The 27,082-nt window shown below is 32.3% G+C and overlaps 2 protein-coding genes across 14 annotated transcripts in view; both read left to right on the top strand.

Moving 5' to 3' along the window:
* The window catches only part of LOC123714743 (cystinosin homolog), a 40,359-nt gene extending 22,395 nt beyond the window's left edge, over positions 1-17,964 (top strand). For 3 of the 13 annotated variants that reach the window (XM_045669215.1, XM_045669216.1, XM_045669213.1), the window contains 9 exons: positions 2,806-2,909; positions 3,593-3,692; positions 5,192-5,392; positions 6,372-6,612; positions 6,975-7,094; positions 7,419-7,589; positions 7,897-8,117; positions 10,595-10,696; positions 10,934-11,707. In XM_045669215.1, the coding sequence (XP_045525171.1) occupies positions 2,822-2,909; positions 3,593-3,692; positions 5,192-5,392; positions 6,372-6,612; positions 6,975-7,094; positions 7,419-7,589; positions 7,897-8,117; positions 10,595-10,696; positions 10,934-10,976 (1,287 nt within the window). In that variant the 5' untranslated portion in view covers positions 2,806-2,821 and the 3' untranslated portion in view covers positions 10,977-11,707. Of the gene's footprint in view, positions 1-1,193; positions 1,251-1,492; positions 1,538-2,170; positions 2,224-2,805; positions 2,910-3,592; positions 3,693-5,191; positions 5,393-6,371; positions 6,613-6,974; positions 7,095-7,418; positions 7,590-7,896; positions 8,118-10,594; positions 10,697-10,933; positions 11,708-15,969 lie in introns of those variants that run through there. The other 10 variants (XR_006754354.1, XR_006754356.1, XR_006754355.1 and 7 more) reach the window with 8 other exon arrangements.
* An 8,189-nt stretch (positions 17,965-26,153) lies between these two features.
* The window catches only part of LOC123714108 (facilitated trehalose transporter Tret1-like), a 30,504-nt gene continuing 29,575 nt past the window's right edge, over positions 26,154-27,082 (top strand). The window contains exon 1 of the mRNA XM_045668243.1: positions 26,154-26,333. Within this exon, the coding sequence (XP_045524199.1) occupies positions 26,320-26,333 (14 nt within the window). The 5' untranslated portion in view covers positions 26,154-26,319. The remainder of the gene's footprint in view (positions 26,334-27,082) is intronic.

The following is a 27,082-nucleotide window of genomic DNA, read 5'->3' as shown; positions in this document are numbered from 1 at the left end:
ATCAGGTCAGAATAGATTCGTATAGTGTCGTAATATTTTAATATGAAGCCTACCTACTGTATACATGTATTTATTTATACATATGTTATTTACAAATAAATACAATTTTAAAACGAAATTAGAGTATTACATTTAAAAATTAATCAATAAATCTTTTTTATAAATTTGAAGATTATTTTAATAATCCTAAGCCTTGTTCATATTTGAACAAGAGCAAACCAATCCCCATACCAGGCTGCCTTGCAGACAATTTGCATGACTTAAAACTTGGCGATTAATAAGAGTGGTGGAGTGTTTCTTGCCAGTTCTTCCTGCCCGCGACCTACGACCTTGCGAACTGGTAGTAAATGTACATATCAACTTAACATCTTTTCCGTTGACGTTCATAAGCCTACTTGGTTACCTATATAAATACAGTTATTTTGACTTTGAGGTTCTCTTCAAGTAGATAATTTAATAGTTCTGTACTTCGAGGCAAGGTTGTTAATATTGAAATGTTACCTAATAAGTTAAAACGCTGTTTTAATTAATGTTTTAGAAATGATTTATATTACTCATTATTATGTACTTTGGTAATCAAACACGTGACAAATTGCATTGCAAGTTGCGACATAAAACGTGCTAATTTGAATTTGAATTATGATTTAATTGAACTTTCATTACGAGGAATGTATAATTTGTATGAGTTTAATTAGGTACTGATGTTATATTTTTCTTGGATTTAATTTTCAATTTCTACATTAAAATACATACTTACATATTCTCAATGTCTGTCATGTACCGTAGCTCGTGACGCCATAGTGTCTAATACGATGAATCGATTGGTACAATTTTTTTTAAATAATAAAATAAAGCCGTCTAAAAGTATTAGTTGTTGGTAGCCTGTATTCGGTTGTGTACTTAAAAAACCGTGTTGAGGTTTTAAAAGCAAGTTTTTTTTTATAAAATAGGGGGCAAACGGGCAGGAGGCTCACCTGATGTTAAGTGATACCGCCGCCCATGGACACTCTCAATGCCAGAGGGCTCGCGAGTGCGTTGCCGGCCTTTTAAGAATTTGTACGCTCTTTTCTTGATGGACCCTAAGTCGAATTGGTTCGGAAATACTTCAGTAGGCAGCTGGTTCCACATAGCGGTGGTGCGCGGCAAAAAATGCCTTGAAAAACGCTCAGTCGTGAAACGGCGGACGTCGAGGTGATACGGGTGGAATTTTGTATTCTGCCTCGACGTCCGATGCTGAAACTCAGCTGCAGGTATTAATCCGAACAACTCCTCTGAACACTGGTAAATGCGGAGTGACCCCACATCTCTAAATAACTTTTCCTTAATTAATTTCTGCACGCGACCGACTGCATTGTAAATACATAGAATAAAAAAAATACTTGTTCTCACCCTAATACATTGACACTAACCTTGAGCGATGCCATAATTCTTTATCGCTTTTCCTCGGTCGTTAAAAAATCAATTTTCCCCGACTTGAAAAGGTAAACATATATTGTGCTCACGATATGGTTTACGAAAGTGTTGCAAGGGTTTTCAGGTACATTTTTTGTATTCGTAACACAAACAAAGGCACAATTTTGTTAAATGGTGTCATGTTTAGATTCATTTACTTATTAAAATATGAAAAATATTATAATATTTTATAATATATAATATTGGTTTTTATAATATATAATATTTTATAAAAACCAAGTTAAATTGTATTAGTACTTAGTATAATAACATATTATTCACAGTACTGTCAAGACATGGTCTGATGGACGCGTTAATGTATTCGTAATCAAAGCTTCCATTTACTGTAATAATAAGTACCTATCGTAAGTCCGTGACCACGAAAAACGTAAGCCAAAGGCACTTGACACTCTCAATTTCTGCTAGCAAGTGCGTAGTCGGCTTTTTAAATTTATTTTTCCTAAAGGACCGTGTGTCGAATTGGTTCCTAATACATTACCAACAGCTGATACCACAGTGTAAATCGAGCTAGTGGAATTACGCCAATATATTTCAGATGGTCTATTGACATTTAGAAATTTCAAAAAACATTATAATTTTAAAAAACATACAACTTACACGATACTACATAAACTAGCTTAGTAATTAATTTACCTATAAAAGTAGATATCGTTTGATGTTCGTTTGTTAACTGTTTTGTTTAACTTGTTTTTGTTAACTGACATTAGTATGATATGCAGTTTTACAGTAGTGAGTAAAAATGCAAGTTTTGTATGCTAATAATTTTTTTAGTTTTTATTAAATAAAGATATTAAAAGGCTGGCGCTAGCCCTCTGGCATTGAAAGTGTCCATGGGCGGTGGTATCACTTAATATCAGGTGAACCTCCTGCCCGTTCGCCCCCTGTTCTATAAAAAAATTATTTATTATTGTTTTCAAAGCACATTTCCATACTTATAAGAAATGTAATATTGGCGATTTAACTTATAAAAGAATGAGTAAGCTGGCGAGGCGTGGTTCTCAACGAAGGTAGTGAGTTCGCTTCATGGCCCTAATAGATTTGCCTCATGCAAGAAAAACATCGTGAGGAAATGTCGTGCTCGTGCATGCGTATGCGCGACGGTAAAGGCTGATAGCCTACGCCTCTTATGGAAATCGTTATTGTGGAAAGAAATACAAAATTCATAAACCAGCCAATGTCAAGGGTTTTTTTACGTTATTTAACTTCTTTTAAATTATGTAATTCTTATATGCGAGGATTTTCCTGCATTCATATAATCTATACTTTGCAATATATAATGATATGACAATTGTTAATCAATATGGACTCAATTTACGTATTATTTTGTTTCAGATCAGAATCCGGAAAAATGCTAGACAAAGTAACGATGACTTCACGCACGGCAAGGGGCAATTTCAGTCATATTTATAAGAATTTATTTACATTTATATTAATATGTAAGTTTGATATTTTTTATTGGCAATTTATTATTTATACGTCCCGAACTCGAAAGTGTTAAAAATTTATATACACTATAAAGACGGCACCAACTGCGATTGTATATATAAGAATATATTTATAATATATATAAGAATTTTTTAGAGAAAATATAATATTACCGTAATTACGTTAGTACCTTTCTTGCAAATGAATTTTAAATAAAATTGATTACTAGGTACGTTTTCTTGTATACCCAGGTTTATTCTAACAGGGAATCGTGTTCGAGCCATTATATGGAGGCCGTTATTGTGATGTCAGGACATTGTTCTTTATATTAATTATCCTGATCACAACCATTTTATTTTGGAGAATAACTTTTTCAGTATTAGAGGAAATATTGTAGTATATAAAAACCATGTAACTCTGCTCTATTAATCGAATTGATTCGATATAAATTTTCCTCTTTAAGGCTCTAGGTTAGGTACCTTCAGGTACAGCAACCCCGACGTTATTGTATGAAATTTCGATGTAGTTCTCTCAATCTAAGTAGCGCTGTTGTTATAACTTCAGTATCGCGAGGTAAAGATCAGCCAATATTGAAGTCGCATTCGCTATCACTACAACAAGTTTCAGCATAGTAATTATAATGAACCATAAATTTTCTTATGCATTTAATGTATTTATTTGTTGACAATTCCAGGTTTACCCTGCAAGTTTTGTCAAGCAGAGAAGATGTATGTAGACGTGAAGACTTTGGACCTGCTTGTGGATGAGACGCGCCTCTTCAAGTTCATACAGATGTAAGTAGTTTTATAATGAATACAAAATCATTTATTTGCAAAGAAAGTTATTCAGATTGTTTATATAAGCTATATAAAAATAGGTATGAAAATTAATAATAATGATAGATCTATCTATCTAGATATCCAGCACTTTATCCGCTTGCCAAGTGGCTAAGGCATTTCTCCTCCATTAGCTTTCATTGCGATGTTTGTCACGTCGTTTCATCGTAGATGTGTTCCGCCTGTTTACTGCTTTCCGTAACGTGGTCACCATTCTGCCAGATTGCTGGACCAATTCACGTTGCTTCCTTTTATAACTTGCCCAGTCCACTTCCATTACAGCTTCTTAATAGTTGTTTCAATGTCCCCATACTCTAAGAGAGAATCTACATGAAATACTAAATCAGGTTAATTGCAGCATTTTAACTAAATTACTCTGTGTTTAATTGCGTTGCGTATAATTAGTACTGTATTTAAAATTATGTAATTAAATTGATTTATTTTATGTATGAGGAAAATTCTGTATATCACAAAAAGTGCCATTCTATAGAATACTCAAGGAAGGTACCTAAAAAATCTATAGTTTTTGTCAGTAAGTGAACTGACAAAAGTTCTGTTTTGTTATTATCTATAATGACAGTATTTTTTAATTTTGCTAAAATTTTGCTCGATTTTTCTTATTGACTTCTAATGTTTGTTTTATTTTGTGTTTAGGGTTTCTATACGATCAGAACTCTTGTTGATTTATGTACCTGTAACAAAATAAATATTAAACTATTATTTTATATAAATATATTGCAAAGAATGATGGAAAGGGTAACAAAAACAATATCAAACATATAGTTAGTGTCATCTGTCAACGATAATTTTTGAAATCACTGTATAAAATTGGACACAGAAAGCTGTGTTAGCAAGAATATGTTATATAATCTACGGTTTTTCAGTCCTTGATATTAAAAATGTAATGTTTTCAGTATATAGTATGTGCTTTTATGTTATGTATTTTTATGTATGTCCGATTATGTTTTTTTTAAATTTCCGAATCTTTTGCTACGAAAATTTATTTATAATTTAGCGAAGTGATTCAACGTTCTATGCCATGACACATCCTATGTAACGCAGTTGTATGGAGACGATATTTGAAATATTAATTGTGTAAACATACTTGGTTAAAGTCGTAGTTAAGTCATCCCCTGGTCGATTGTTTAAATTACTTAAAAAGCTAAATATATTAAGAAATTATTAATATCAATGGAAGATTTTGAACCACATTAAACTAGGTCATGGTTTTGATCCAATTGTGGTTTTCGTCTTGAATATCAGACGTTATCTATAAGTGGAAAACTAGGTACACATATGTTTACATACCTTGTCATAGTTTAGTTTTACAGAGTTCATATATAATACATCAATTAGTCAGGATGAAACTGTTCTTACTAGGAGTACAACCGCCTATTTACGACCTCTGTTTTATTTTTGTTTTTATGATTTAAAGGAATCTTTCTTTAAATTTTCAGCGGTGAATACAACGAGACCCTCTCAGTAACAGCCCAAATACAACATCCAGATATAGTACAATTTGTGCCATCGACGATTAATATTCCAGCAGTGGAACAGCCGAATACAACAGCGGAATTGGCTTACGATATATGTGCGTACGGAAGGAGTCCAGGCCATTCAGAGGTTACGTTCTCGGCGTCGCCTACTGATGTGGTCAAGTAAGTGTTTAATTTATTGTTGTTCGTTTGTCTCGCTATAACTGGAGAACGGCTGGACTGATTTGGCTAATTATGATCTTGAAATATTTCTCAGTTCAGGGAAGGTTTGAACGGAAAACTTCAGTAGAATTTCCCAACGTCCTAGCTGGAAATATTTCATCTTAAGTGTTTTAGAAATGAAACATTTTCACTTGTTTGTTATATATTTTAATTAATCAATGGTGCTACAACCTTTTTAGGTCTGGGCCTCAGATTCGGTATCTGTTTCATGATCATTTGTTAATCGAATAGGCAAGTAGGTGATCAACCTCCTGTGCGTGACGCACGCCGTCGACTTTTTGGGTCTATGGCAAGCCGGTTTTCTCACGATGATTCCTTCACTGTTCGAGCGAATGTTAAATGCGCACATAGAAAGAAACTCCATTGGTGCACAGCCGGGGATCGAACCTACTTCCTTCTTACCTCAGGGATGAGATTCGCACGTTGAAGCCACTAGGCGAACACTGCTCACTGCTTGTCATATATTTATCATCTTTAAATACAAATAAGAAATTTGTGTTTCATAGCTGTAGTATAAGGTTCGATCTCTTGGGTCTGTTTGTGAATTTTGTATTAAGACACATATGTCAGTGACACGTAGTTCACCGGACCATAAAATTATGTGTAAGGATGAGGAATGAGGCCTGGTGTTGGACGTTCTAGTGCAAGAGTTATGGAAAATTTGCGCATCTATCTCACGTAACCTATCGTGGCCTAGTGTGTCTGAAATATTTTTTATAGCTTTTTACATCATTGCAATATAATAAGGTTTAGTTAAAATATATAATATAATAAATGACAATAGTCTCACGTATTTTAACCTCTTAACCTCTTAAGTTACAATGTGAATATTTATATTTAAAAAAAACTTAACTTTCATCGTATTAAATTTTTTTTATAATATTTCTTTAATGTTCATTTATTTATTATAATTTTTCAGATTGGATTCAATATTTATGAGAATTACAGTGATGCATTCGAAAGCGATTTACGTGATTTCCTATATAATGGGATGGATATACTTCGTAGCGTGGTCCGTGTCGTTCTACCCTCAAATATACATAAATTTCAAAAGGAAAAGCGTGGTTGGACTCAATTTCGATTTCTTAGCGTTAAATGTAATGGGATTCACTATGTATTCGCTTTTCAACTGTGGACTATTCTTTTCAAAGGAAATTCAGGTATTTATAATTTATGAAGGTAGAATTATCTTTTGTTTTTTTGTATGACCGCCTTATTTTTAACAGTATTTATTTCAAGTTAAATCTCTCTTTATATATTAAGGGAGCCAACGGCTTATATAAATAATATAGATCTAAATGAATCAGATACAAATGGTATGATGCTTATAAAATCTAAAACATATCGGTTTGTCTGTGCATACGTACGTACGTACGTACGTACATAAGATACTTTGTATAATCAGCCCTTTGTGTTATAAACGTTTGTATGTGTAAATTAATCATTGTGTTGAGTATAAATTCTATTTATGGGGTGCTACGAGAAAAAATTTTCAGCAAAATACGGTTTTATTAAATTCCAGACAGAATACTTCAGTCGTCATCCCCGCGGTTTAAATCCAGTACAATTGAATGATGTCTTCTTTTCGCTACACGCTGTATTTGCCACTATCATTACTATTATACAGTGCGTTATATATGAGGTAAGTTATTGTACATTTTTTATAGGTTAAGGGGGGTAAACTAGCCGATGTGTCGCCCAAATAGAGCAGTAATTGCAGACTTTGACCAAAAGTGTAAAAAATAATTTACACCGCCATTATAAGACGCCAATGTCTTAAATAAAATTGTTTATACTTATATTTAAATCGACTTAGTACTAGACTAAAGAGCTATAAAAGCTCTTTCAATAACTATAGGTATTCAAAAAGAGCTTTTTTATTGCAATGTATTTTAATTAAAAAGGTTGAGGCGAGGAACGACTATAGAAATTATATATATATATATTATTTAATTGTAAATTTCAGCGCGAAGATCAACGTGTATCGATGACCGGGCGTGGCATATTGACAGTGTTTGTGGGCGTGGTCATAGTAACGGCCAGTCTTGCGGCCGCCAGTATTTTGGAGTGGCTCGACTTTTTGTACTACTGCAGTTATATTAAACTGAGTATAACTCTAATCAAATATATACCACAGGTAATTATTTTTTTCTATTCTGATAGGGATGATACCAATTTAGCTTAAGAGCGTTCCAGCAACTAATCCATGTTTATACATTTATTTATCGAAAGGACAGTTAAATATTTTAACTGGGAGTAAACGATGTTTGGTTTTGCAATGATCCCTGCATTTGTGTTAAGAAGGTGATCAGACTTCGAATCAACCATAGAAGGGACAAGAAAAAGACGACCCGTAACGGCAAATGTGACACGTAACCGAAAAATGTGACGTATTTTTTTCCTTAAACCGTAATCTAATCTAATGAATAAACCAATTATTCCAGGCATACATGAACTACAAGCGTAAATCCACGGTGGGCTGGAGTATTGGGAATATCTTTCTGGACTTCGTCGGAGGTTTTCTATCAATTCTCCAGATGACGTTGAACGCGTACAATTACAACGATTGGGTGTCGTTCTTCGGTGACGCGACTAAGTTCGGTCTCGGCCTATTCAGTTTGGTCTTCGATATATTCTTCATATTGCAGCACTATGTGTTTTACAGGTATTTATTATCATTCATTTGACGGATTTAAAAATAAATGGCTAAACAAATTTTGATAAAACTCATTTTCGAGTTTTTAAACTAATGATTATTGTCTTTATTGTATTGCTTTTAACGAGTGGTAGAAATTTCGCAAAGTCCTCAACGACACGTATTGGTTAGATATAAAACCCGGGAATTAATTTTATTTCATATTCAAGGGTTATCGGAATTAGTTTAGTCGGCGGTCTGATTAAAGATATCAATTAAAGTTAAAATTAACTCGATTATGACTTATATTATTTAACCTGGTGTCATAAAAGTGTTATAAGTTTATCCCGTATTTGTTTTTATTGCTTTATTTAACAAAATAATATAATTTTAATATGTTACATAAGAAAGCCGCTATGGTTTGTATGTATAATGTTGGAATTGGATAAAATTTATTTAGTATTAACAAGCAAGCGTGCCATATTTCATAAGTGTATGTTTATTCAAAATTTCATTAAAATCAGTTCAGTATTTGAGTATTTTAACTTTGATTGATATAATTTAAAATTGGGTTACATTTTTCTACATTGATTGCTTGAACAGTCTCTATCATCACAATTTTTTGTATTGTTCGTAGTAACCATACACCAACATTAGTAAAACAAAATGATAAGTTCAAGTTATCAATTTATGTCTAAAGGCTGATTTACATTTGCTACTTTTTAATACGTTTTTAGCATTATTTTTCCAAGAAATCTAAAAAACACGCATTTCGCAAATGTGAATGTGCTATGCTATAAAGCACGCTAATAAATCTGACTGTCTGTCAGATTTTTTATCGTTATCTGTGGTTTTAAAAAAGTGCGGTTATTAAAATGGCGTCGCAAGTGAAGTGGACACGGGATCTGACAACTAAATCGTTATCAGAATACGAAAAACATGCCTACTTATAGGATTCGTGCAGTGAAACTTATAAAAACAAAATTCTTAGAGATAATGCATATGCAGACATTGAAAAAACTTTAAACATAAACATAATAAATGATGTGAAACTAAAAATTAAGAATATTCGATCTTCTTACAGTACAGAACTTAAGAAGGTAAAGTTGTCGAAAAATTCCGACCGCTTGCAAAATAATTAGAGATTAAATATTTTCTACTTGCGATGCGAGTGCTTTCGTCGCTTTTGAGACAACTTGTGATGAAAATAGCATAGCAAATGTATATCGGCATCTTGAATAGCACCCCTTTAGTTTAGCATGCTAAAAAAACCATGCTAGCACGGAATTTATAGCAAATGTAAACCAGCCATAATTGTGGGTAATAATTATCATTGTCTTGTAACTAGTCCTTTCTTCATTAACATCTTACTTTCGCTTTTAACTTCAGCGATCATTTATATTCGTTATTCCGCGAGAGTTCTACTATATTCTACTAATTGCGCGTTTTTGTGATGTTTTACTTGGGATGTGGTTTTAAAGTAAGTTATTATAAGTAAACAAGCCGAGGAAGTATTCGATATCAGAGCAATTCAAGGAATATGGAACATGGAAAAATATTTGCCAAGAAAAAACAGGAAGGAATGTTAGAGGAGTTCTATTCCCGACAGGATTGGAGAAGGATATGGTCATTTAAGGATAAATAATTACTCGACAGTTATTAAACGTTTATCTTCTCTATTAGAGACGTTTTACAATTGTGAATGAAGATTTTTTTGTTCTCTTTAAAAACAGTCACACTTAAAAACACAAAACGCATGTACGTTACGTGCTCTTACGTGTAACGAATCGTAAACATAACGAACGAGTCCCGACCGAAGTGGATTTTTTATATCAAAACTCATCGACCACCAACATGTTCAATTGAAGTCATACGCTTATTTTCGTCGCAATAAAACACTTGTAAAACGCTTACGACATGCATTAGGGTTGCCAACTACTTATTAATTTAGTTATACGGATAAATTGTGCTACCATAATTCTACCTCCAAACCTACAAAAAGCTAGGTTTTTGGGTGGTTTAAGTGCGATCTATGCGATTTAAAGAAAAACACTTTTTGAACGGATTAAAGCTATGTATTATTTTTTAAAACTTATAGTTATTTACATAATTCTAAATTTTATTTTTTTTCGAAAGACGAAAGATGTTAAATGTTAAAAGTATCACAGCTGCATAGAACGTCGGAAAAAATTTAGAATTATGTAAATAACTATAAGTTTAAAAAAATAATACATAGCTTTAATCCGTTCAACAAGTGTTTTTCTTAATGTGTAAAAGCTATTTTAACAAAAGACAATACTATATGCGACATTAAGTTTAGAATATTTTAGTTGGCAACCCTAGCGAATCAAAACAGCTTTAGGGGATCAACAAAGTCATCAGAAACCAAAAGGAACATCTCATAATGCTTTAGAAATGCCGGGTATACTGCAAAGACGAGACAAACGCAGGATTGGGATTTGCATGATTTGGGATCAAAAGAGTTTAAAAATTTAGGGATTTTTCAGAGAGCACAGTGATTATATTAACGTGAAAAGTGAAGATGAATTGACTTATTTGATGGACAATCGTTACTACAGTGGAGATGAAGCATTTTTGGTTAACTTCTGGTATGTACGGTAGAGTGTAGTTAGTTTATGGTTCAGTAAGTTTTAGATTTTTGTTAGAAATGTATGTATAGATACGTAGCGTATTAGAATATTTGATTATTTCTACACAATTTGCCTTAACATGTGCGTATTATGTAAATCAATGTATTTGAAATCATAATCACGTATTATGGAGTCGTTTTGCTGGTTCAGTAGTATTGGTGATAAAAAACTGATGTTTTTTTTTTTTAATTTTAGGAACGGTGATGAAAAGAAGTACAACATGGACGTCAAGGTGTAAATTCGCATTTGAACGTTGTGATAAGAGATTTACGACTGCCTAAATTTTGGTTGATAGCTTTGGAATTTGAAATTTTTTTTTGAATATTTTGTTAACGAGGGTATAAAAAATTTTTTTGGCAGCTACCCGCACTTTTTAGCAAAAATTTCGAATTAAATACTCGAAATGTTATGGAGATCTTTAAGGTGATAGTATTATTTTTTATGGAGTTTATTTTTGTTTTCATAAATTCTTTACAATATAGTGTTCCTATTTTTCTGACTCAAGGTATACTAAATTATCTATTTTCTATAAAGCGTCTAATAAAATACTTGTCATAATCACTCTTCTATGTGTAAAATAATAATCATAATATGATCGAAAAGAGAAGAAATCCCATATAAAGTATTTTTTTATGTATAATTTGATTGAAATGCGATTAATTATTACAGTCAGTGATGTTGTACCATTTGTGTGAAAAAATACGGCTCTATAATGTTAAATTTCACAATTGTAATGATTAATTCAGTAAGATATTTCGTACAAGAAGAAAAGTTATATATGAAAGTGTTAAAAGGTTATTTTTGAAATGTTATGAATTGTTAAGTCTTCATAAGGTACCTGATGTTTATATATGAAATAATCTGTGATTAACACATTTTATATTAAAATGTGTATAAACTATTTGCATTTTGATTTCTTCTATCATTCTTATTGTAAAGTTTTGTGAGGACAATAAATAAGTATTTGTTTTGCGTTGTTTTATTTATTACGAACCCATTTGAAAATCACAAGTCCATCTTGAGACTTGTTATTCCTGTTTTGACAGGTTCATTACTAAAGAGGCTTACCGCAAAAAGATATTGTGAAATACACCTTAACACACCAAGCAATAAAGGCGCTTTAGGCTGCTGCTAGGAGCAGGATTAAAATAAAGATTAAATTAATTCGGACCTTGTATACACGCTTTAAGCTATGAGCTGGATTAAAATAAAGATTAAATTAATTCGGACCTTGTATACACGCTTTAAGCTATGAGCTGGATTAAAATAAAGATTAAATTAATTCGGACCTTGTATACACGCTTTAAGCTATGAGCTGGATTAAAATAAAGATTAAATTAATTCGGACCTTGTATACACGCTTTAAGCTATGAGCTGGATTAAAATAAAGATTAAATTAATTCGGACCTTGTATACACGCTTTAAGGTATGAGCTGGATTAAAATAAAGATTAAATTAATTCGGACCTTGTATACACGCTTTAAGCTATGAGCTGGATTAAAATAAAGATTAAATTAATTCGGACCTTGTATACACGCTTTAAGCTATGAGCTGGATTAAAATAAAGATTAAATTAATTCGGACCTTGTATACACGCTTTAAGCTATGAGCTGGATTAAAATAAAGATTAAATTAATTCGGACCTTGTATACACGCTTTAAGCTATGAGCTGGATTAAAATAAAGATTAAATTAATTCGGACCTTGTATACACGCTTTAAGCTATGAGCTGGATTAAAATAAAGATTAAATTAATTCGGACCTTGTATACACGCTTTAAGCTATGAGCTGGATTAAAATAAAGATTAAATTAATTCGGACCTTGTATACACGCTTTAAGCTATGAGCTGGATTAAAATAAAGATTAAATTAATTCGGACCTTGTATACACGCTTTAAGGTATGAGCTGGATTAAAATAAAGATTAAATTAATTCGGACCTTGTATACACGCTTTAAGCTATGAGCTGGATTAAAATAAAGATTAAATTAATTCGGACCTTGTATACACGCTTTAAGCTATGAGCTGGATTAAAATAAAGATTAAATTAATTCGGACCTTGTATACACGCTTTAAGCTATGAGCTGGATTAAAATAAATATTAAATTAATTCGGACCTTGTATACACGCTTTAAGCTATGAGCTGGATTAAAATAAAGATTAAATTAATTCGGACCTTGTATACACGCTTTAAGCTATGAGCTGGATTAAAATAAAGATTAAATTAATTCGGACCTTGTATACACGCTTTAAGCTATGAGCTGGATTAAAATAAAGATTAAATTAATTCGGACCTTGTATACAAAATAATAGCTACATAGACTTTTAAGTTAATTTCAATCTCCATGATCTTATCTATGAAAGAAAGAAAGCTATACAACGACTATATTCTTAATATATATGTATAAGGTCCACAACGTATACCTAACTATCGTACTAACTACTAACTGACGTGAGACCGATCTTGAATTGGATTATCGTGATTCATGTGCACTTTTTTCTTTTTGTTTTTCATGTATCAGTTTAGTTTATGTTTTGTTCCTGTTTAGTTTCTTTTGTATAACTATATGTAATATATATTGTTGCACTTCGTGCCTACCTTATGCAATTTAATACATTTTACTCACAGTGGTTGCCTGGAAGAGATCGCTCGAAAGCGATAAGGCCGCTAATTGCCCTCCTTTTTATTTAATTTATATTGCAATGCAACGAAGTGTTAATAAATAAATGAGGTGTAATGTTACTAATGACACCGATAGTATGAAATTATAATCGTAACAATGACGTCATATCCTAAATTGCGGTTACCTGCGGAGGAATAAATGTAACAATTAACATTAGCCACTGGGATCTTCGTGCCGGGCAGGCAGTGCTGCGATTGGCAGAGGTTCTTCTGATTTGATTAGAGGAACTGTATACCTTTCTCCACATTCATACATGTTATACTATTTATTTATTAGTAATCTTCAGCTAACATACATATTATAAAACAAAACACTTAGACAATATACAAAGCCAAAACAGATAACATAGATAAACAATATATATAAAACAGAAAACATAAGTAAGCACATGAATAGACAAAATAAAATGAAAGAAAACTGTAATTTAACATTAAACACAACAAAGTCTTCCGTCCTCTCCAAATATTTTCTCACATTCCCTTTGGTGGGGTGTTTCATTAATATATTACACGATCGTAGGACTGTAAGGTAATTGCAGTATATAAATTATATATGAATTACTTCAGTTTATGGTTCCATGTAGAGGCCGTTCTACTATGGATACCACAAAGTATAAAGCCCCATAAACTACAGACGTTTGGTAAGAAACAAAACATCAAGTAATTGAAAGAACATCTTCATTCACGTATGGCAAAAAATATTGAAGCACTTAAAACCAATCTGTCATTCTGAAAGTTTTTTTTTTTCAGTATTTACCAGATTTGTCGAAATATATCTCTTACATCTATAATATATAAAGGATTTTCCCTATTAATCAGCCAATCAATATATATATAATCAGCCAATAATAATCATCAATCATAAAATGGGCATTAAATTTCGTAGCTTGTAAAATTATATATACACATGAATATAAGGGTAAAATGTAAATCTAGTCGGACTCCTGTATGTCAAAAATGATTTAATTTCGACATACGAGAGTCATAGTTTACGCTGAGTATGGTTTCTGTATCTACCAGTAGACAATTTAATTGATTCTGAGTGTGGCTAGACATTCGTAGTAGTGAAAATGTATAATATCAATTATATCGTAGACATGTTATCACGATATGTTAACATTTTGTCATGATATTTACTTACTAAAGCCATAATTATTTAAGCAAACATAATAATCTAAATGAGACGGACTGTAAAATCCTGGAGTACAGAGGACCGCTCAGTTAAAACATTTGACGATTTCCCAGAAAAATACAAACGTATGATCTGATACAATGAATATATAACATTGACGTTAATTTATAAGATTGACCAAGAAACGTTTACTAAGATGCGTTTCATGCGTCGCGTTGAAACCTTGTCTAGAGGTTTTTTTTGCTTCTAAGTAAGTAAATAACATTTGCTAGTACGGCGATAGTAGTAAGGTAAACGAAATGTCTTAGGTAAAATTCTAATAAATTTGCGATTTTTGTGTTACAATAAGTGTTGTTTGTCATTTTGTATGATAATTCGCTAAAATGAGTATCGAGAGTTTAATAGGCCTTTTTTTCCTTTGCCTACACCCTCTGTCTTCTTTGCCGATGATTAGGTATGTCTACCTATTCAAATTTAATGACGTGGAATAAGTGATACCTGTATATATTCCATAATTAACATATTATTTTCCTTTTTTTCCCGTCGAGACATCACAGTTTGAGACCCGACTAAGCGTAGCCAACCTTGGAATTATTATTTTATTAAAAAATATTTTTTAAATTACCTATTAAGTCAGAAGAAGAGTGCTAATTAGAAGCTAGATCATAACTTGATCTTATTTGAAGATTGATTAGGATTCATGAAGTAAGATAATAAAGATGGTTCTATAGATACACATAAAGTGAAAATTCATCTATATAGGAGTAGTTTTGTAGTATTTATGAAAACTAAATCAGTGTTATTTTTGTGTTTGACATAAAACTGTTTATCACAGCTTAAATGTAACATGGAATAAGAATACAGTACAAAATCAGTTCTCGGCTTTGGATTTGAAAACTGACAGTAAAAGTAAAATAACAGACTTGAAACTTCCTGTCGCTCGTAAGTGTGCCTTAAATAGATTCTAATTTTAAAAAAAAGTATTATTTTTGTATCACCTCGACCACAACTGAGCTTTTATGGCAGGTTTTGCCGCGCACCACCACTATGTGGAACCAGCTTCCCACTAAAGTATTTCCGAACCAATTCGACTTAGAATCCTTGAAAAGAGCTTACCCATTCTTAAAAAGCTGGTAACGCACTCGCGAGCCCTCTGGCATTGAGAGTATCTATAGGCGGCAATTAAAAAAATATGTTTCGTCTCTTACTGTCACATCGCATTTAAGCTTTGATAAAAAGAGATTCATTAAATATCCTTCTTTGGCGCTACTTTTAATCGCCAACTTATTTTATGAGAATTTTGCGTAATTATCGATTTGGTTTTTATGAGTAAAGGAATATTATGTGTACATTAGTCGACATTATCTTTTGCCTGTGTTGTATCATTTGAATTAATAATAATAATACCTTAATTCCAGGGATGCCAGATACATCCTGCTTCCGGGCACGAGCTATGCTCCGGATAATGAAGACGACGAAGGCTTTGACGATCATGAACCTTCAGAGCCCTATCAAGGAGCTCCAGCTTAGCTATCTAAATGTTCATCGATAAAGGTGCTACAGAATGTAGAAGTCCTCGCGAGTTAAGCGCCAAGACTTGGAGACTTGACACGATGTGTTGGCTGGTATAAGAAACAAACAAACGTTCGTGTGCTTTGTTTTAATTTGTTTTATGACAAGAAAGTATTCGCTGGAATAGTCAAGATATGTACAATCTTATTTTATTCGTCATGATATACAAATTATCTTATATTGGATGTTTGGAATGGATACGATGTTTGTCCAGGACATGAGAATTGACATAATGTTTTATGTTTGGTACAATACATATTTATATAAAACTTTTAATGAATATAGACGTCAATTAGTTGTATGTAATGTTATATATTCGCGCTTGTTTCTGTTAAAGAAGTTATATACATTATACAATTCATAGTAATAATGGAAAAGTCTATTATCTATGCTTATGGTTTGATATTTTAAACTAAACTAAACTTTATTATAGACCTCATATATTATGAACTATGTTAAGTTATTTGAAAGTTAATAAAAATAACAAAACATTATTTCACTCTTATGTATGTGTAAGCGTTAGGCCCCGACATTGTTAAGATAACAAACACAAAGTTTTCTCCGAATCACTTGATTTATTCCAATTCTAATTTCAGTCTCTTAATTTAATACGATTTTAATAAACAAATTCAATAGGTAAAGATTTCAAAGGCTACTCGGTAATTACGTAACGAGTGCACCGGGCAATGGTCGACGAACGACTGCCTGAGTTGTCCAGTTGGTTTATGCTACACCCTCCCTCGCGAGGGGGATGTTTTGTCCTGTTTCGGGCGTATGCCTATGATCAGATATATGCATCAGAACGATATCAAAATGTCATATACAAATATTTTCATAGATCGATGATTATAGTATTATTGTCAAGTGAAAATTATCTCGACATTTGTTGGTACGATAGGAAAGCAATAAAATATTGTTATGATAAAATTTATCACAAGGAAATGGAGTGAAGGAACTTTCTTTTTTTTAATTTAAATTCAAAGCGATTTGGTTATTAAATATATTATTATTAGGTACACATATAATTTAGATTTTTATCTTTTTAAATAATTGTTATTAAAATCTACATAAGTCTAATTGTACTTTTTTCATTATAGTAGTTTCGTCTCTTTCCGTGAAAATAAATTGTCGCTGTGAAGAAAAGAGATGGGGAATCTTTAACAATAAGGTCTCATTACACAGATACTATTTATATATACTTTCGTCTAAACCCATATCTCTATAACAGCACAAATGTTTTACTTTAAAATAGTATTAGTAAACAAACTACTTGCATATTCTTACTTATACTCACCACTAACAAGGGCCTTTCATAAGCCTTTTACGGCTTCTCCATAGCCTCCCCCCCCATATCCCCCAATCATACCATAGATAGACGTTACACAATTCCATAATTATACTATGTCTTAAATTTCTAGGGATATTTAAAAATAATTTGCGTATTACGATTTGGACTGTGAGTTACCATACATGTATGTTACAATATATAGATATAATTTTAAAAGTGTAATGATAGTTGTTTTATTTAGTTTAAGGTTTTATTAGTACAATAATGTGTATTGTATCGGTAATATGAGTTTTTCCTAAATTATTATTAAGGTATTGTAAGTATTTTGCACCTAAGTTTCATTGTTTATAAATACAAATTGACAATAGACGAATGATAAGCAATGTCTGAAAAGGCTGGTAAAGTTTTATGGTAGACTTTTTTAAGCTAACTTGTTAAGTAAGGACTAAAGTTAGTACGGCATTTCTTATGGTTACCATACATTTATATCACTAACTTTAACCACGTTTTAAAATAAGGTCGTATAGGTAACATTATAAAATATTATGTAGTATTTAAGTCAATATTAAAGTAAGCTGTATTAGCTGTTTGAGAAGCAAATATATCTTGCCTGCCCATACAATTACTGCATTTAACTATTAAATACAATAGAATTTCTGAGATGTGACGTAGAACAAAGGACTGTAGACAAACATGAGTTCAATTGTGATTGGTCAAACGTAACATGACGTATGATGACGCGTATTGCACGTTGTGACCAATGACTAACGAACGGAGCGTACAACCGTCTTTTGTTTTACATTCTCAGTCCCTTATAGCTTTATGGCAGAATATTTTCTACCATTTGTACTATTCATATGATATTTATAACTTGTATAACGTTTTCGAAAACTATGTTTATTCGAATTTGTAATTAAAGAATGAATTAAATATTATAGTTTTATTTTCCCTTGTCATTTTTTGTGGGATTTTTCTACGAGAGTTCAACGCCTAATTCGACCATAAGTCGCTCAACTCCAATTTATACTGCATCCACCTATAAAAGCGAACCCTTCGGACTTAAAAGCTAAATTTATACTTAAGGAAAATTGGTTTTTTACTTTACTATTTTAAGTAACCAATAGTTTTTACTACTGGTTTTATATCTTTCGTATTATAAAAAAAAAAACTATCATCCATTACGTGACCAGTTGTGTATTTGCGCCTCTATGAACTTGATGAATAAAGGATTTTGACAAGTCAATCCAGCTGCACGATTGGTCGAAGTCGTGAAATCTACCAATTGCTATGTTAAAGTTCACATATGAAACGAGACATAATTTATGAACAATGCTTTAGCGATCTTCAATCCTAAAAATCAAAGCATGCCTACATTAATCAATATTTTCAGGAAACGTATAGGACGTGCAACTAGCAGTTTGAAAACTCCAAACATTGGTGATACATTGTTTAATAAATGTGAAGTGGATGCCCGCAAATGGTGTTATGCGGGTTCCGAAAGAAAAATTAGCTTGAAAGGAGAACCGCGGAAGAGAGTCAAACGCTTGTCCCATAAGGTCAAAGGGGGTGTGGGGGTGTCAGTCAGCTTCACGTGATGATAGAGTAAGTATAAGACACTTCAGGTGTTCTTGAATAGACAAAATTAATGGTATACAATGGCATAGCCTCATCTCACTTAACATCACGTGAGATTGTGATAAAAAATACAACAAATCTAGCTTAAAGTCATAAATAAAGTATTGGAAATGTCTGAATTATTACAATTTTTACCATAAGCTTTGAATGTATACGAAATGTTTAGTTTGAAGTTACGCAAATAATGATATAATTTTTAGGAGCTTATCATTCACATTTTAATAACCGTGCAATCTTACATATGTTAATCAGCATAATGCTGGGCTGGAATTATCAGGTACACTTACAATACCTAGTGAATCGTTGAAGTAGATAGGTAGCCTACAGCCTCAGAAACACTGTCTTATTTGTTGCTGTAGATTTTCAGAGTTATTAAAAGTTTATTATGTATTTAACAGTGATTTTAGTTAGTAGTAGTCAATCGGGATCTAGAATGTCTATGGTTCAGTCAGCGTTTATTAAGTTGAGCTTAAAAATTTCGTAGGCGTTTTGTACCTTTCTTTAGATATATAATTAAACTTTGCATGAATGAATAAATGTCGATTTACATTTGATGAGCGAATGCTCATTCTATCCCCACTATGTCAAATTATTTTAGTGTAAACAGGCGTAAAACGTTTTTACATTGTTCTTAGTGCGTTCACAAAGATTCAACGAAATATTCTAAGAATGCTCGCTCGCTCGATGTAAACAGTGCAAGAGCGTGCGAACATATGCTTAGAGCGTTCTTGCGTGTTGTGTTTTGTGCTCGCGCCCCTGATCTGTACATACCGTTCTTGTGTTCTAGCGATCGTAAACATGAGAAGGTATTATTCAAAGCGTAATTTGTCCGTCGGATATGGAGCTGAGAAAAACGCACATTTTTAATTTAACGTTTTTTTAAATATTATTGATACATGAAGCTAATTCTACAGAATAAAATTATTAAAAAAAAATCAATGGCAACAACAAATTTTTAGGTCTGAGCCTCAGATTCTTCTGTATGTGTTTCATGATTATTTGTTAATCGAATAGGCAAGTAGGTGATCAGCCTCCTGTGCCTGATGCACACCGTCGACTTTTTGGGTCTAAGGCAAGCCGGTTTCTTCACGATGTTTTCCTTCACCGTTCGAGCTAATGTTATGCGCACATAGAAAGACAATCCATTGGTGGCCAGCCGGGGTTCGAACCTACGACCTCTGAGATGAGTATCGCACGCTGAAGCCACTAGGCCAACACTGATCAAATAAAATTATTAGGCTTGCATAAACTAGTTTGTTGTCTTATTCGAAAAAGTCATGATATGCATTAGCAAGTCCAAGTTAATACTTTGTAACCACTTTCAGGTAGTAGTCAAAACATGTCATATGCAGGAATCGCGTCACTAAAATTCGTACTTGATTTCCGAATTTTGTCGCTGATTGTATTGATCAAAATCCCTGGCCCCGTTCTACAAAAGTTTATCATGTGACATTATCCAGTGTCCTTCGTTGCATTAAATTCGTTACCCACCAACGACCTCCCTTCTTTTATTTTGAGATTTAGCAACAAAATAATAATTGTAGCACTTGCAATTATACAATACCAACAACAGAATTGACACGAATGAGCAAAGAACACTCGTTCAGATCATCTAGCTTTTGCTTACACTAAACACTAAAAGATTACGAAAGAATGCTCTTGTTTTAGCTCTAGGCTCTGTGTTCCTTTGATTTAAATCGACTTTAACATTTATGTCAAATCTAATACGATATTGGAATAGAAGTTATTCTTAGGCCTAAATCTTAACCCTACATATAACAAATAACTCCTATATGTCAAAAACGTCTTTCAAATACTTCTAGCTAGCCATTAGTTTTAGACTTAAAATTTGGGTAATTAAAAAACGTATTAAATTTTGACATGCGGAAAGTCTCGACTTTGAATTACCCTCAGTAATAAATACTTATATGATATACAATAAATTGTCAGGTAAAAGGCAACCAATGACGAAATTATCTGCATATCAATAAAGATTATTTTTTGATCATGTGCGCGAAGTGCATGTGCGAGATACATCGTAATCATGCTTTTATTACGTGGTTTCAATAGGTATTGTTTTACGTCAACCCGCTTCATATACAGAATACCTGCTACGTGTGATAGATTCTAATCGAAGAATTCAGTTTATATGAGGTCTAGTGTTTTGGATATTAAACATTAATTCATTATATATATATAGTACATTCATTTATATTACTAGCGGGTTTAATAAATGTGCTTCTCATTTAATTTTATTTATGCTCTCATTACATAATATGTTAAAACAATCCAACACTTATGAAATATATAAGAAATAAGAAGTACAGATGTAAATGACATGACAATTTATGAATCAGGTGCAGCGCTAAACCACCTTTCACACGTGTCGTTCACGATATCACACAAATCCAAAGGGGACGTTTTGGATCAAAGAATAAAAACAATGTAAATTCATTACTAGCAACGAGGTAGGAATAAAACAGCAAAAGCAAAGATTAACAATTAAGAATGCAAGGTTGCTAAAAGGACTCCGCGAAGGGTTTCCATGGAGTTGCTGAAGATCAATCGACACAATAGTTGATAAGACCATTAAACGATGTCGACAAAGACACACACAAATTATAACACATGCGATTAAATATGATTAAAGAAAACACTTGAAGCTATGTATATAAACTTATAATTATTTTACATAATTTTAATTTTTTCCCGACGTTTCGCGTGCTTTACAGCGTGCGTGGTCACGGTGACTGAAAACAAAAGGCGTTGAATGTCAAAAAGTATCACAGCTGTAGAGAAAGTGATATTATTTGTATTTATTTTCCCGGGGAAGTTTATAATAATACATAGCTACAATCCGATAAAAAAGTGTTTTCTTTAAATGTGTAAAAGCTATGTTAACAAAAGACAATACTATAAATATGATTAGTCAACTGAGAACAACTATCCTGACGTTTGTCTGTCATTGAACTAAAGATGCAGTTGACCAATCACAATCAAACGAAACGCGCCAACGACTAATTGTTTTCGTTTCGCCGTTCGATCTTTTATACGAGTGCATACGTACTCAATGACCGTTAAGACCTATCTTGAATATTACAGCTGCAGTTTATTTTTAATAAGTATTTTGGAATTATTTTGTAACCGGATATCTTTTTTTCGACATCGGAAAGTGCCAAGATTAGTCGTGGGCGGTACTAGCACGTGACTCAAAAAATTACACTTTTGGCTCATACAGCTGTCACCTTGAAATTTTAAATATTGGCCGCGTTAATGCGTTTTTCCTGACGACAAAGGTCAGTTTGTGCATGCGTACTCAATAACAAATGATAAAGAATCGTTAAAAGTAGATGTACTATATTCATTTAGTAAGCCCTCTGCGACACGTACGAGGGCCCCACTTAATATTAGCAATTGTATTATATTTTTTGTAATGAGCAGCGTTGGCTTAGTTAGTGTGTGCATCTCATGCCTGTCGAAGGTTCGATCCCCGGCTGTGACCCTATGGATTTTCTGTCTATGTGCGCATTTAACACTCGCTCGTAGAGTGAAGGAAAACATCGTGAAAAACCGGCATGCCTTGGACTCGTGTGTCAGGCATAGAAGGCTGTTCACCTAAAAACAGATACAGACATCTGAGGGCAAGACCTTAAACATTGTAGCGCCACATTTTTTATCTGCAACTATACACACATAGGTATCAAATACTGATTAACACTTGTTCGTAGACACAAAAACAATACAAATTTATAAATAATAATCGTAGCGGTCAACTGCCTTTTTCCTAATATCCTATATTATATAAAAGGAATAAAATAAGGTGAACAAATCACCTCCCATGTATGTTTAAACAGGAAGGATTATTTTTATGACATATAAAATCTAAACCTGAAGGAAGTCAAAACTTACATCATCGAACTAGGTCCAATAATAGACATATCATTTTGCTAAAAAAGCATCTTTCATTTGCTTGACTGAGGTATTGCAGTTCGTCAAACATCAGACGATTCAATGCTTCTACTATTTATAGAAAAACATTAATATTCATAACCAGTATAATCCTATTTTACCCGTTCGTGATAAATAGTAATTCGTAATTATCGATTTGTTAATGAAATCGACTATTGGGATTTTATTGATTGGTAAGTAAAATAAAACTATTTTAGAGACATATCTCAGAATAGCCCGTTTAGAATTAAGTCGCTTTGTAAGGTTTCCTGTATATTATAAAAATAATCGTATGAAGAACTTAATCACACTCGCAAACCCTCTGCGAGTGTATCTGGCAGGGCTTGTCACTTATAATCAGGTGAGACTCCTGCCCTGCTTGCCCCGTTTTTTCTTAAATATGGTATGTATGAGAGCCCGGCAAACATTTTCTGCGTGTTTCACATAAGGAAATTATTGCCTAATGGGTAAAAGTGAAGTTAGATAACGAACTTATATTTCCACAACTATTTCCTCATTTTATTAAACATCAACTCCGAAACGGAAATATTACTCCCATTCGTTACCATAGCTTATACTAAGCATAGTGACTGGAGTCCTATGTTCCAAAATATTGGACGCAGGTAATACATATAGAAGTTTATATAATAAACGTTTAATCTCAACACATTGCAGCAAAAGGTACTTAAGAAAATGATAAGGAAGGACGTAACCATAATTTCACGATTGCTCATCATTTTAAAGATTTTATGGGCATCGTTTTTATGATTATATTTGGGAATGTGATAATTTAAAAATTGTGTATTTATATTGATGACCGTATTCTCGTATAAAAATTCAAAAAGTCTAAGTAAGAGATCAGGTTAATTGGTTTACATGTTGTACATAAACACATGTTAAAATGAGGTGTGAAAATGCAACTTCCTCAACAGGAACCCACAATGCCGCAGTACACAATTCCCGAGGGTACTTTTTGTCTATACAAGAAGTCGTGTAGCGTCAAGAGTCTGCGATTAAAAACATAAATAGTTATTACTAGGCAAAGGTTCTAATAAACTAAACCGTGGAAGATATACAGTACCTGAAAATGTCCAACGAGTCATTTATCGTTGCAGTTTTATTATACACTCAACACAGTCTGTTAACAGAACCATTAATTGTTGATCCATTGGTAACCCAATTTGTATTTTCCTACAAATTGGGTTCACTGTCTATCGAGGCTGGCCACTTACATGGCGGATATCAAAGCAAAGCGCAGAAAATCTTTAAACTCTTAGATAATTCTCATCTGCCATGTATCATGACTACTGTAATCAGGAGTTTAGAAGTCCTGTTGTGGAGTCTGCAAAACTCCAATTTATTAACTACGATGAGATAAAAAAAATTATTATAAATATATAGTTGTATTACTTATTAGGATGCACATACAGATTTACTAATGCAGGGTCTTTAGAGGAATTAGATAAGACGCAAGGTGACGATGGATTTACCTGTTAGTGTTATCGAAATAAAATACGATTAATTTAAAGTATTTTTTTTACAAACGTAATTTTATTATATCATAATGTTATCAAATATATGATTTGCATCAAAATATATTAAATTGTGTATATATTATTGTCACAAACATTAAGTATAAAGATTATTGATTTTTTTATTAAATCTATAAATTATTATTACTATAAAGCTTTTTGTAATAAACTATTTTGATTGTTGTCAAAATGTTTTAAAAACAAGTATTCTTTTTCCGATTTCATATAAATTCATAAGAATAAAGTGATGGATGCGAAAAGAAATTTACAAGATATCTACTGTAGGTACTATTTGTCACAATGCTTCTCTACTACTAGTGTATGGAAATAATTGTTTTATTTCCGTTATTTTTGCCATATAATACAAAAGTGTGATATGTTGATTTAAAATAAATCTGAATAATGGTGCGAAGGTGGTTTGTATAATTTGTACGCTAATTATTTTCCCTGTCTTGACCTGAGATATCCTTTAGTGCATAACTAAAGGATATTTTGACGGCCTCGCAAGTGGCCCTCAATTATTCCCTTGTCCGATGACGATGAATGAATTTTATATTTTGGTACGTATTATACGGGCTGATCGTATAATTTCACTGTTAGTTCCGAGTTTAAGATATCTTTGCGACTAACTTTAGACTAAATATTTAACTAGACTAATTAAATGCGTATACTAACTGGCTTTAAATTAGGCCTACACGTCAGGGAGATCGGTTTTTTCTATATTGTAAATGGAAATGCATTTATCTGGCTCGCCCATACCAAAATCTCCAGATCCAGGTCGAAAATATATGAGTGACAGCAGTAACTAAGTCCCAGGGTCGCTCTCATATTCTACCGGGGAAATCCTGGATCTAACGCTCACCATAACTTAATACCAACATCAATACCCGAATTAAGAATTAAGAATCATTGTCGTATGTTTGAATAGAGAAAACACGATGCGAATAAATACCGGATTTTAAAAGAGTGAAGCGATCATAGACTCAAATATGTCATATGTGTCGGGATTTTAATACCACAGTATCATTAGAGTAAAAAAAAATGTGATAAAAAGGGACATACATTATCTCTGACAAGTATATATATTTAGTATCAGACGTCCACTAAAAGGATAGGATATTTTAGCTAAAGTAAAAAGTCTAATTTATCAATTAACCTTTACACCGTGGTAATTACATAATAATTTGCTTGTTTATGTATTTTTTGTAATTAAGTCACGTCTACAAATAAATTAATGAGGTATATTATGTCTCTCAAATTAGTAGTTTAATAATGATTGTATTAATGTAAATAAATTTTTAAACATATAGTCATTTACAATTTGCGTCATTTATTTTATATTATGGCAATAGTTTTATTGCATTATTTTTCCTTTTTTAAATACTACTTACTTGTATAAAACCTTTTTTAGTGGCAAAAAAATGTTCTATTTTCAAATAATTTTTGACAATTATTTGTTTGGCAGTATTGTGTGATAAATAATTTATAAAAAAAGCTACCTTTGCACACAATCGCACGGTAAGTTGTGTCCCGCGTTTCGCTGCGGAAACTGTCAACAGCTGATAATATTTTGCCGCGCTTTTATGCAAACTCGTGCGCGAAAACATCCATATATTGAGAAAACTTGTATATAATGTCAGTACATATGTAACCGTCGCGGGAAGTAAACGTGCGATAAATTATGTGTAATTTTCGTATTTTGTTTTACATTTGATTAGCCTGGAATGGAATCTGTGGTGTTTTGAATTGCATCTGTGAACTTTCTAGAATATTTTTTGTAATACAATATTAAAATGGCAGATGAAAAGTAAGTAGAATTGTTTATATGGGATACGGTATTATATTAAACAGTATGACTGCATTTATTATTGAAATACAATTTATATTTAGCAGGTCTCTATGATAGGTGATAAACAAGCTTTTTTAAACTAGTACCTAGGCTTTAAATTATTACGATACCGATGTTAATTATTTATATATTTTATTATATCCATAATAATTACTGAAACATAATAATAAAGCCAATTTAATTCCATACTTAATTACAAATCAAATAGGTGTTAGTTTTGTAGTTATATACTTAGTCTACGTTAGTTATTGTTATTTCCAATTTACATATTTTATATTAATTATTTGATATAGATTGACTACTTGCGATCTACTGATCGGTGATTTTTTTAATCCGTTAGTACTTCCATATAAATGAACCTTCACAGTTTAGTGATTTAGTATTATCAAAACGCTCTTATATAAATTATATTTTATACATTTAACACGTTACATTCAAATGCAATCGTACGTAATTCTATTAACACACCGCGAAGCGCTCGAAGTATCCGGTCGAAATGATATTTACATAAATTAAATAGGCTAAAAATATTTGTCTTCTATTCATAGCATTAGGTCGTATTAGGAACTACTTATATATTTGCGTTAATATTTCTGAATTAAAACTTGTATGCAATGCGCAATGTCGGGGTCGTTTCATAAATTTAACAAAACTATTTTTTTACATTAATGCATGAAGACTTTAATATATAACAATACTTTAGCAGA

This window comes from Pieris brassicae, chromosome 9 (assembly GCF_905147105.1).
Source record: "Pieris brassicae chromosome 9, ilPieBrab1.1, whole genome shotgun sequence".
NCBI classification, from domain to species: Eukaryota; Metazoa; Arthropoda; class Insecta; order Lepidoptera; family Pieridae; genus Pieris; species Pieris brassicae.
The sequence above is the reverse complement of the archived record's forward strand: the minus strand, read 5'-3'. Positions and strand labels throughout refer to the sequence as shown.